The 12,721-nt window shown below is 40.3% G+C and overlaps 2 protein-coding genes across 2 annotated transcripts in view; one reads left to right on the top strand and one right to left on the bottom strand.

Annotated features, from left to right (window-relative positions):
- CRYBG1 (crystallin beta-gamma domain containing 1) overlaps positions 1-12,721 on the top strand; it is a 91,025-nt gene that overhangs the window by 47,850 nt on the left and 30,454 nt on the right. Inside the window, exons 3-5 of the mRNA XM_082216605.1 lie at positions 1,112-2,601; positions 11,017-12,439; positions 12,545-12,715. Coding sequence (XP_082072731.1) covers positions 1,112-2,601; positions 11,017-12,439; positions 12,545-12,715 — 3,084 coding nt within the window. The remainder of the gene's footprint in view (positions 1-1,111; positions 2,602-11,016; positions 12,440-12,544; positions 12,716-12,721) is intronic.
- RTN4IP1 (reticulon 4 interacting protein 1) overlaps positions 454-12,721 on the bottom strand; it is a 92,375-nt gene continuing 80,107 nt past the window's right edge. Inside the window, exon 12 of the mRNA XM_082216661.1 lies at positions 454-481. Coding sequence (XP_082072787.1) covers positions 469-481 — 13 coding nt within the window. The 3' untranslated portion in view covers positions 454-468. The remainder of the gene's footprint in view (positions 482-12,721) is intronic.

The raw sequence follows: 12,721 nt of genomic DNA, 5'->3' as shown, positions 1-12,721 counted from the left end.
TCAGTGGGCCGGAGAAGGGCGGGAAATGGACGTCGTTGGCGCGCGGGAGAAGTTGCCGCGAAATCCCTGCGGGCCAGAGAGGAGCCTTATCTCCCCAGTCTTGCCGAAGGGTGGGGTGGGGGGACTACAAACGCTTCCTGCCTCTCATTGGGCGGCAAGGATGCCCTAGCCGTAGACCTGAAGGGAGCAAGAGCTAGCTGATTGGAAACCGCGCACCTGGGGCCGAAGTCCGCTTTCGCTCAATCACGGCAGCCCTTGAAGCCGGCAGGGGCCTCAATTGCGAGCCCAGGGCCCCGCCGCCCTCGTGGCATCCAGATGCTTTTTTTAGGTGAGCGCGCGGAAAGAACTGGAGATGGATCTTCGTCCTATCTAGGCAGTTGGTCGCATGGCGTCTTGCTGGGCTGTAGAGTTTAAACGCTTCCGTCCTTTCGCAACACAATTATTGGATTGTTGCCAAATATCACAGGATTATCGATGTACGCTGAAAGAATGGGGGAAATAGCTTTGTTTAAAAGAAAGCTAAACGTATCTCCTAACAACGATTATAGTTCAGGCTAAATGTATTGCAATCTAGAATTTGTTTTATTTTTGTCTTGAATACTAAAAAAATGCTTGTTTTTATCCATGCCACAGATTTTAAGGTGATACAAACTGTGGCTGATAAAAGGAACATTTATGCAACTTTTAACTTTCATACAAATTTTAGCAAAACTACTGCAGAAGTTTACTGCTAAAGGTGCCCTCTGATTTACCTTTACTTCAGTATCAAAGACACATTCCTGCTTAAGGCAGGTGCATACATAAAATGTAAGCAATTCCTATAAGTGTTTATATGCTTCATTCATTTGACTAAAGATATGAGGAAGTTTATGAATGTTTGCATTATAAGTCTTTAACGTAATAATTATGTTAATGTGAATCATTATATTTAAGTAAAAATGATGATTATGTTACATGTAAAGATAACCTTTTCATAGAAAATTCTATGGTTCAGTGAACAATTCAATTTCAGGGTTTTTTTCCCCAACATATAAATGTTTAGTAATGAATTATGTGTCTTGAAAGAAACATTTAGTCTAACTTTTTTTTCCCTTTTCTTGTTGTTTTTCAGTCCAAAACATCCTCTGCAGAGTCTTATAAGGAAGAAAACAAAAAGAAGCCAGTTTTGGGAAAGTTTGGAAATTTTTTTACTACAGGGAGAAGAAAAAATCCCAAAAACACATTAGAAGCTTCTTTAAGATCAAGTGTTAAAAGTGCAAGCTCGGGTTCGCCTCACAAGGGTATCGCTCCACTGGCATCAATAGATATTGAAGACTTTAAAGATCTGTCTAAAAGTGAGGAATCTCTTATTGACCAGGTTTGCAATCAGGACCAGGAAAGGATACGGAATACTGTTAAAGACACAGAAGAATATCTCTCCAAAAGGGATCTGACACGATTGTATAATGATATTGTTTCAGAATGGAACAGTAAAGTAATTAATTCTGACAGTGAATTGTTATCTGATTGGCGCAGCAGTAGTGAGACAATAAAAAATACATTATTTGATAGCAATCTTACACTTCAGACACTGGAAGCAGAGAATGATCTAGTCACTGACACAAAAAATACTACAACTCCAGATTTCTTTAGAAGTTTAACTAATATATCCAGTGAGGACCTAGAACATAACATATTAAACCACAAGGAATTAGTGGATGTTCATTCATGTTCAGAATCAGAATATGCACCATCAGAGGAGCCATCTATTTTGGAGTCCAGTGAACGTGCCCACACTTCTAGAGTGTTGACACTGGATATTTTTCTTCGTAGAGCTGAACAACCATATTCCAATGAACCAGTGACTGTTGTATTAGACGACTGTAGTAACACAATGGATAAAAAATCTGCAGTAAGGAGATCTGGAAAGAGGAGAAAATCTCAGTCCTCCAGTGACATGCCAAATGGGGACAGAAATGTAACTGAGAATACTGCAAAAGAAGAACCTGTTTTTGATGGTATTGCTTCAGATTTGGTTTCAGAAAAAATAACCACCCCTGAAAGAAAAGCTAAGACTTCTCAACAGATGAATTCTCCCACAACTAACCATGACACAAGGACTGGAAGTAATCACAAGGGACTTACTAAGACAGAGTTAGAGAAAAACAAGCAGCAGACCCCTACTTCATCCCCATACAGGAGGAAATCCTTAAAAAAGAATCAACCTGACACAAGTCCTCTTTCACCCACAGGCTTGAAGAGTCATGGGAAAGATTCATCCACCAAACGACAGATTGAAGGTGCAACAGATAGTAATCCAATATCAAAATGTACTTCAGCAGAGAAGCTGTCTTCTGGTGAAAGCACTGTAGAGACTCCTAAAATTTCTTCTGTAGGCATCACAGACAATAGCACCGTGTCACATTCTGAAAGAAGAACAGAGTCTAAGGTACCAGATATTGTCAACAATTCTGATGGCAGTGCTTTGCTGCGCACTGACAAGCAAAGAAATGGTGAGTTGGGAACTACAAATGGAAAGCAAACTACCTCTGGTTTGGATGGTGCAAAAGAGAGAAATCCATGCTTTGATGTTTCCAGAACTGTCACAACAAAAGTTAGTCTGTAAGTAGTTTCATATTTTAAATTACATTGCTTGTTGCAATAAGATGTTCATTAAATCCCTTGATAACATGTATTATAATTGCTAAATCTGTATCCTAATTGCATGGATTCCATGCCAGTATAATATTTCGACTACCTCACAGGAACTCCAGTATGTTCTACCACAGCAAAAGTCCACTTAGTATTTATGTGACTGAAGTTGGTATAGAATATTTTCTTCTTGTTAGCTTCTATTATGAAGCTGTGTATTGCCACCCTTTGTCTCACTCATTGTTAAACCTTTCCTTACTTGGGAAAAATTATAAGTCTTGCTATGGAATATATTTTTTTAAAAAAATTAAATAGCATTCATTGTCTATGTGTCCTCAATAATATTTTCTTTGGAGAAGACTTCCATTGTGCTTATTGTAATAAGTATCTGGCTAAGGGCCAAATAATTGTTACCTAGGGTTCCATATAAATTTCTCCCAGTTGTTGTTTTTTGTTTCATTAAAAAATGAAAACGACCTCTAGACTAGAGGCTACCGTCAGAAGTAGAGGAAGACCAAGTGAGGAAGAGCCACATGACCCTCTCACTGCTGCTATTTGTCTTCTCATAATTATCTCCCTCAAGCTGCCTTTTCTTCCATCCAATGCAGTGGGGGGGGAAGGTCCAAGCGAAAGCAGCTTGAGGATGATTGCCAGAGGAAATAAACAGCTGTTGGGGTGGGGAGGGGATCCTCCCCCAGCCCTTCAGTCTTTTGAGTCTATGCGTGTTCCTGTGGATGATGATGACTAAGAGAGGAACTGCAATGTTGGGGGAAGGTTAAAGGTAAAGGTAAAGGTAAAGGTACCCCTGCCCGAACGGGCCAGTCTTGACAGACTGTGGGGTTTGTGCGCCCATCTCACATCTATTGGCCGGGGGCCAGCGCTGTCCGGGGACACTTCCGGGTCACGTGGCCAGCGTGACATCGCTGCTCTGGCGAGCCAGAGCCGCACACGGAACGCCGTTTACCTTCCCGCTGGTAAGCGGTACCTATTTATCTACTTGCCCCCGGGGGTGCTTTCGAACTGCTAGGTGGGCAGGCGCTGGGACCGAGCAGCGGGAGCGCACCCCGCCGCGGGGATTCGAACCGCCGACCTTTCGATCGGCAAGCCCTAGGCGTTACAGAGTACTTAACTGTAGCATGTGGTTTGGACCTTATACTGAGTAACGCTACTGGCCTTTGTAACCATCTTGTCTGGCAGAGGTTTTCTAGTTTCAGACTGTCCTCGTACTGCTATTGAAGGTCTTTTAGCTAGGGTTGGACTGAGTATCGCTGTTATGTTGAGCATGGCTGTATAGTTCCTAAGCTATAGTTGATAAATCAGTGCCTTTTCAAGAACAGGAACAAATTTGTCTCTAGCTCAGTGGCTGTGATTTTTTTTCTTGGTTCACTTGCTTGAGTAATTTAGAAGGATCTGTGTTGTGGAATCATAGGCCCAGACAGCATTTGAAATCAACTGGTCGGCAGTCGCTTTTTGCGAGTAAAAGAGGTTTGGTTTTTACTTTTGCTAGAATGAAACTGCAGCCACGTCTCTTACAGGCTGCTTTTCTGCTTGATTGCTACAGTGGTGCCCCGCAAGACGAATGCCTCGCAAGACGAAAACTCGCTAGACGAAAGAGTTTTCCGTTTTTTGAGTTGTTCCGCAAGACGAATTTCCCTATGGGCTTGCTTCGCAAGACGAAACTTCTTGCGAGTTTGTTTCCTTTTTCTTAAAGCCGCTAAGCCGTTAATAGCCGCTAAGCCGCTAATAGCCGTGCTTCGCAAGACGAAAAAACCGCAAGACGAAGAGACTCGCGGAATGGATTAATTTTGTCTTGCGAGGCACCACTGTATTTTGGTTTTAAAAAACTTGTCTTTTGCACATAGCATTTATTCCATTTTCAGCTAAATCATCCACCTTGTCTTCATTTGCTTTGTAATCGTGTAAAAAAATGTCCCTAGACATACTGTTGTGGCAACTGAAGACTAGGTTTAAGGTGCCATTTGGCTCCCAGCTTTTATATCTCAAACACTGGGCCCAGTTCATAGACGTGCAGGGCATACCCATGTGTTAAGGCGTTTATGGCAAGCGGCTCCCTCTGCAGTTATGGCAGGTTTAACTATTCCAAAAAGAAACACAAAGTATGGGGGGGGCAATTCATTGCCTCTTAGAGCTGTGTCCAACTGTATTTCAAGATGCCACCCTGCAGCACTTTTAGGAACAGGAATTGGATCTTAGTTTTATATATGTTGCTCTTACCTCTTCTTTGTGCCATAATCACTAGAATAAGTGACTTAGGGGCTTGATGTGTAGTGCTGTGGGGCAAAGTATTATTTTTAAAGAAGACTGAAATGTGTGGCCTTCAGCACTTACTTAAAGGCATGAGTGCACTTTTACAGCTGTGTCAAGAAATGTGAGACTTGCCACACCTTGAATTATCTTAATGAGAAAACCTGGTAAGATAATTGTGTGTATTATAACACAGCACTGCACCCTCATCATTAAACAATCATTTGAAACAAAATTTTGGAATCAAAAGTTATATTTCATTTAGATCCCGTCTACTAAAGACACTGAGGAGTAGAATATATTGTGCAATTTGATCCTGGGGTGGGGATAGTTGAATATCCTTTGTACTTTTCTTCAGCTGTGCACTGATAAAGCTTATATTGGACATTGAATAAGGTTTTTTAAATAGTTTTTGAATGAACTTGTCACTCATTAATTTATGTGATTTGGACTGATTTATATAATATTTGGGTCTGATTGTCTAAATACCGGGTGGGGGAACGGGGACTCTTCAATTTTGTATTTTTTAAGGGTGCTGAATAGTTAAACAAGAACTTGAGCTTTTCTCCCACCATAGGGTAATAACAGTTTCTCACTCACTTTATATGATGCCTGTAAGGAACTGAGTCATTAACCACTCCTGATTCCTGAGGCTTTTAAAATACGGTACCTGTTGAACTCTCTAACATCTTGCAGCCCAATCCTATAAAAATATGCTCAGAAATAAATCCCACCGAATTCAGTGAGACTTACTTTGAATTTTTAGCTTTGATTTTACATGCATCTTATTTGTAAATGCAACAGAAAAGATACAGCTTTAAGGTAATAAAGCAGTGGAAGTCTTAGTTGAGACCTAAGCTGCCAAACATTTATAATTATGGGTGGGAATAAAACTATGTTCTCAAGAAGATGACACATTCACCATGTTACTCATTTAAGTAGTTTTTTGTGTGTAAGTTGTAATATAACAGCATGTTATACAGAAACTTAGAAAGCAGAGCATCTGTGTCTATTCAGAAATGAAAATTCAGTTGCTCTGCCTTTACATTGTATACAGTTATTAATTGATTTTCATATATTATCTGACTATGATAGGTTGGTTCACAGTGATGCTTTGTGAGCCACTGCTTGTCTGTTTACACAGAATTAAGTTCACTGACAATATCATAAAATGTGGGGTGGATTACACTAGTGTTAAGTAGAGCTGCTTGAACAATTGTACTCAACAATTGTTCATTAATGGCTCTGCATCATAGAGTGAAGTATTGAACAGAGAGCCACAGAGATACCCTAGGCCAATTCCTTTTCTTGTTTTTATAAATGACTTGGATCGGAGTGTGAAGGGGATGCTTATCTGATCTGCAGATGATCCAAAATTGGGAGGAATATCTAACACCGTATAATATATCAAAATCGTAGAATTGTAGAGTTGGATGGTTTTTAAATAGCTGGGACATTGGCTAAAACCAACAAAATTAAATTCAACAGAAAAGTCTTGTGTGTAGGTATAAAATAAAAAATAAAAGGATGAGAGAGGCAGACATAACAGTTTTCAAATGTCTAAAGGACTGACATGCAGAAGATAGAACAGACTTATTATCTCTTTCTCCGGAGGGCAACAGAGGTGGAAATTTCAGTGGAGAATATTTTGGGTAAATATGAGGAGAAACATCCTACCAAAAAGAGCTGTAAGTTTTGTTTGACAGTGAAACATACATCTCAGAAGGTTCTTTCCTTTGCTGGAGCTATTTAAACAGAAGCTTAATGGCTATTTATTAGGAAGATGAAGTTGCATTATGCACTGCAGATTCTGCACTGAGCAGCAGTATTGGACATGATGACCTCCAAGGTCCCTGCCAACTCTGTAATTGATTTTATGTGTGTTTAGGGCTGAAACCTTAATTTAATATATTGAGCTTCAATCCTAAATACAATTTATCCAAACTAAGATTCATAATACAGTGGTTCTTTCTCCTGGGTAAATATGCAATAGGATTGTTCTGTAAAACCAAAATTGTATGCATGCTTACCTAGATTTAAGCCTTGAACACAGTGGGACAAACATCTAAGTAAATATGCACAGAAATACAGATTTGCTTGGGTGGAAATACTTGCAGTTGTACATATACATTAAAATCAAAACCACTAATATCTGAGGAAGCATTGGGCTGCAAGACTATAGCCTTTCTTTGAATAAATTCAAATGAAATAAACAGAATATACTTGCAGATAAATTTGCTTAGCAGTAGGGTGTTAGTGTCATTTTCCATGATATTCAAATTAATAATTCACTAGCACCTTCCCTTGATTTACATTGCTTTTCCTGTCCCGACACATCTGTTAGCATAGTTTCCAGAGGAGACTATGACTTGTAATTGTAGGCGTTGTATTATGGGAACTATAAATCATTTATAAGTAGATGTTGTTTTCCCTTGTTTCATTTTAACAGAATGGATCATAGCTTCAACATCTGTCAAGGGTATGGGTCAGTCTTTTAGGAAGATATAGATCTTTTTCTTAACCATTTGAGTTTGCATTCTCATCAAGTCTTCAAAAGAGAAACAGAAACATACACTACAATTATCCAACTAGACTATAACTCAAATATTTACTTCAGCTTTTACAATTTTTTTAATGAAAGTATGATGGCCCTCTTCAGGCAGTCTTCTTCAGTGTTAAGTTTACAAGTACAGTGGTACCTCAGGTTAAGTACTTAATTCGTTCCGGAGGTCCGTACTTAACCTGAAACTGTTCTTAACCTGAAGCACCACTTTAGCTAATGGGGCCTCCAGCTGCCGCTGCGCCACCGGAGCCCAATTTCTGTTCTTATCCTGAAGCAAAGTTCTTAACCTGAAGCACTATTTCTGGGTTAGCGGAGTGTGTAACCTGAAGCGTATGTAACCCGAGGTACCACTGTACATGGGGAGTCATGGGGACACTAGCCCCTTGCATTCCACCTAGAAGCATGTAGACAGCTGAACTTAATTTTTCAGAATCAGTGCTGTATGCAGTAGAAGTTGGTTTGTTGGCATGGGTGGTGTGGCATTGCTCGGACTTCCCAACACCAAACATTGTTACTGGTTACTATGACAGGAGAGGAGCTTGAAACAGTACAGATGCAGCAGCAGAGCCAACCCAACACTCCCACTGCTGCCCCCACACTAAGCTCCCCTCCCCCTTACACCTGTCCTTCTTGGTAACTGGCAGCAATATTCAATGTTGGAAAGCCAGGTAAGCAGGATTGCTCTGCTGACTGCTACTGAGTACATGATTCCAGCTAATTCTGTCCATTAACAGTCAAATTTTCAGCACAATATTCAGCACAATATTCAGCACAAACTGTAGCCTCTTCAAGGGAAGATCCACATAGAGCACATTTATCCAGTCAGGAAGTTACCAAAGCATGCATCACTGTGGTCAGGCCATCTTCATCCAGGAATGGCCATCATTGATGAACCAGCTGGAACTGAGCAAAAGTACTCCACACAACTGAAACCACCTGGGCCTCAAATTACAATGCCGAATCAAAGAGTTTCCCCAAATTATGCAAGTTTCTTTAGGGAGAGTAAAACCCAACTGGAACAGGCTAAGTTAGAAATATTCACCATTCCATTACTGTTTTTATATTGTAAACAGCCCTGTGATCTTTGGATGAAGGACAGGATAGATATTGAATAAATAATAATAATACTGCCTCCACTCCATTCCTGCCTTCAAGCAATAGTCCGGCATCTTAGATCCTCCCATTCTATTGGCTCAGTCTTCATGAGCACATATGAACATTTTTCTTGCTAAACAGGTAAAGCCAGTCTCTGCATGTGTCTACAGGACTGTGAACTGTTGATGCTAAAAAGATGGCATAATACATCACAGCAGCAATCAACTTTTAATTACATATGAAAGTATGTTAATGGAATGCATCCATGGTGTATGTTTGAGTAAATAGGAAGTGTGAATAGTGTTTGTGTGTGAGAGAGAGAATTGCAAGTGATTTGCAGTCTATAATTTCTGAAAGAAATAAAGTGAGCTCTTGTGAGAGTAAATAATGCTTATAAATCTTTCTGATATGTTGTTGTTGTTGTTGTTGCTGTTTGTTGAATTTATATACCACCCTATGCCTGGGGGGGGTGTCTCAGGATGGTTCACATAATAAAATAGATTGTAAGAAACACTTTACGTTAACTTGCAACTTAACAAAGGTAAAAGGAAATAATTGTATAAATGTATCTTCAATAAACCCACATTCTAAGGAATGATATGTTTTCTGTTAGGTTTTCAGTAAGGCTATTCTTAAAAAACCCCACACAATCCACTGTCCTAACAATATATATTTTTATTTCATTTCAAGGAAACTAACTCTAAATACGTTTTCTTAGGACCGCAGACTTTACGCAGCATTATAAAATTCATTTGTCTTTTTTATGCCGAGTTAGACCAGTGGTTTTCAACCAGTGTGCCTTGGGTGCCTTGAATGATCCTCAGGGGTGCCACGGGCAACACTGGACTCTGTCCCTCTTTCCTTCCATCCTTCCTTGGATGCCTTCTCATTTCTCTGCCTCCCAAAGGCTTCCACAGCTGTTTGTTGCAGCAGCCCTGCCTATGAGCTCCCCAGATGAATGGTGCATCTGGGGCTGGCCAGGGAGTGCTGTTTGCCAGGAACTGAGACAGCCTCGGAGTAAGCAAGCAAGCCAGTGAAGGGAGCCCAGCCAGCCAGTCCACCAGCCCTTACTGTTGGGAATGGACAGACAAGTGGGAGGCCAGGCAGGCAGGCGCTGAACTGGCCTTTCTTGTGCTTGCTGTGTGCTGAAGGGGAGTCTTTCCACCATGCAGGCCCGGCAGTGCTGGCCTCACATTCACCTTTGGCCAGTCTCAGTTGTTCCACTGAGGCTGGGGGCATCTTCTTCCCAGGCCCCTGGGGGGCAATGTGAGGAGGCACATCTCTCTGGGGCAGTGGAGGAAGCTCAGAGATCAGGGGGAGCAGCATCAGCGGATGCCTGGAGGACTCCCAAGGAGAGGGGAGAGGAAAGGAAGCTGAGGGAACACTCCACAAGGGAAAGTGTTCTAAAAAGGATGAGAGGCTGTCATCTTCAGGCAAGGGGTGACATAACTGGGCTCATGAGCCCCACAGGGGTGCCACAGAAAGAATGTAGTTCGTCAAGGGAGCTGTGGACTCAAAGATGTTGAAAACCTCTGAGTTAGACCTATATGTTTCTTTAGCAGAAATTTTGCTAGAATGTTGTGGGTTCAATTCAGATTTTCCCTGAGTGAAAAATCATTCCACTGATTGAAGGGGTGTGTGTCAATTTTCACCTCCACAAAATCTGCTTCTGAGAGTTGGGAAACCCTCTAGATCAGTGTGTGTGTGTGTGTGTGTGTATGTGGGGATGCAAAAGAAGGGGGGATTGGCAGATTGGAGTGTGTTCCATGAATGGAAGGAGGCCTTCTGTCAGCAGTTTGACAAGTCTGGAACCACCCATGCATATTTAATTAGTACATAAGAAGAACTGTGCTGGATCAGACAAAGTCTTGTTTATTTCAACACTCTGTCCTCAGAGTGGTCAACTAGATGTCCATGTAAAGTCCACAAGCAGAACCTGAGTGCATTTGCACTTAGAGAATAATAACTATATTCATATAACACTTTCCTGGGAGTAAGTCTCATGGAAGTCAATGAGACATACAGCACAAACTTATACATATTTACAGGGGGGCACACCTAGTGCCATCACTATCTATTTTAGGCACCAGGTAAAACATTTTTCTTTAGCCAGCCCTTCAAAGCGTAACTCTGAATATTTTTAGTTGAGTGGGGTTGGGTTGGATTTGCTCTTTTATGTATATTATTGTCTTTTAGGTTACTTTTACTCTGGTTTTTAATGGTTATGTCACTCTGAATTTATATTTTTTGGAAAAAGCGACTAAATGTAATAGTAATAATAATAATAAATAGCAGTAAGTCCCCTTATATTGAATGTGGCTTACTCCCTAGCAGGTGTATTTAGAATTGCAGCCTTATTTTAAGGAGACAGGCACATAGGATTGTGCTAGAAATAAAATACATCTTTAAAGTATTGTTGAGTAGGACTGTAAAGTAATTGTTGTATTATTTTGTTTTTACAGTCCAGCTAAACCAAAGAATGTAGAATTAAACCTTAAGGCGTCCAGAACTCTAGAAGATGTGCAAACTGAGCAAGATTCTATGGACAAAGCTGTTAAAATTAACTTCAGTATTGCCAATAAAATATCCATGTTTGAAAGCAAACAAACTAATCAGAACCAATCTGCTGAGATCTCTTCTTTAAAAAAAGGTTCTGTATCAAATACATTTGTTGGCAGAGCAAAGCTGAAATTTGGGAAACAGCACCCTGAAAGTGAGCAGACCAAAAGAATAACAAATAAGCCAAACAATCGACAGAAAGCATTGCAAAATGGTGCAAAGGTGAAGGATGTATCTTCAGATATAAAAAGCAAGTCTGAAGAAGGGATTCAGTCAAATATTATAACTAATGAAGAAATTGGAAATGCTGCTGAATCTCAGTTTAGTCAGAATGGAAAAGTAGATGATAACCATGTGAGTGTTTTTATTTCTAAAAAAGTGGATACAGAATTAGCCAACGATAATTGTTTGCCTAAAACGCCATCTGTACTACAAACTGAAGAAATTGAAACAATCCAAAATGATAACAGGAATACAAATGTCAGATCCATATCTCCTGAAAGTGGAGAGGAACTTTTCTTGAAAACAGACATGCATTCTCTAAGTAAAGAAGACCAGTGTCTCCTGCAGCCTGACCCAGTGCCCCCCAAAGTAGAACACAACATGACTTCTCAGACTGAAAATGAAGACACAAAGATGACAAATATGTTTTTGGAAAACAAACAGATATTCGAGCAGAATTTCAGTGGACAACCTGATTCAAACAGTGATTGTAATGTCCCTAAAGCTGGCAATGAGGATACCATTTGTGATTCCCCAGACATGACGAAGTTTACTGAAACTATTAAAAATCTAGACAGCTCTATTTGTGTACCTCAAAAAAAGAAAAAACCCAAAGTTCCAAAATCTCCAGCACCTCCCTTTGCTATGCCTCCAATTCATGAGGACAATTTAGAGAAAATATTTGACCCCAATATATTTACAGTTGGTTTAGGGATCAAGAGAGACAAACCACGAGATTTAGCCCCATCCCTGCAGCTGAAATTGCATAGTCTAGAAACAGAGGCTAGAGTCAGACCCAAACGTGCCTCAGCTGAGAACAGCCTTCTTCTCCAATCTCTGAAATTATCCAACAGACCAGACCTTGCACTTACCCAGGAAATAAGTGGGAAAGAGAGCAAGGATGGTACCGATGGAGACATTAAGAGATCTCGACTTGAAAAGAGTGCCATATTCTCAAGCCTTCTATTACCTGCAACTAAAGAAAATGTGTTTACTCCATCTGTAACATCTATAAACACTATCACAACAACTTTTGCATCTCAGAAGAGTGTTAATTGCCCAGGAGACCCTCCTCTGATATTTGATGTGGCTCAGAAATCTGAGGTAATAGGACAAACATCATATAACTACATATAAACTCACATGCTATGTATGTTGTATTATACCTTAGCAGTAAACAGCCACTGTTATATTTTATTGTGCTTTCAGTCTCTTTCAGATTTCAAAAATCCACAATTTATGGAGAAATATTTGCAAAGTGAAGATCCAAAAAAAGAGAGAATTTTACAGATGTCTAACTTTGGAAACCCTGACACCAGTTTTTCAAGCTGGTTGAAACCTGGGCAGTATGAACCAAATAGCTTCTTACCAGACATTGAGGTGTGT

Source organism: Podarcis vaucheri, assembly GCF_965113315.1.
Source record: "Podarcis vaucheri genome assembly, chromosome: 3".
NCBI lineage: Eukaryota > Metazoa > Chordata > Lepidosauria > Squamata > Lacertidae > Podarcis > Podarcis vaucheri.
This window is presented reverse-complemented; position numbering and strand designations above follow the sequence as displayed.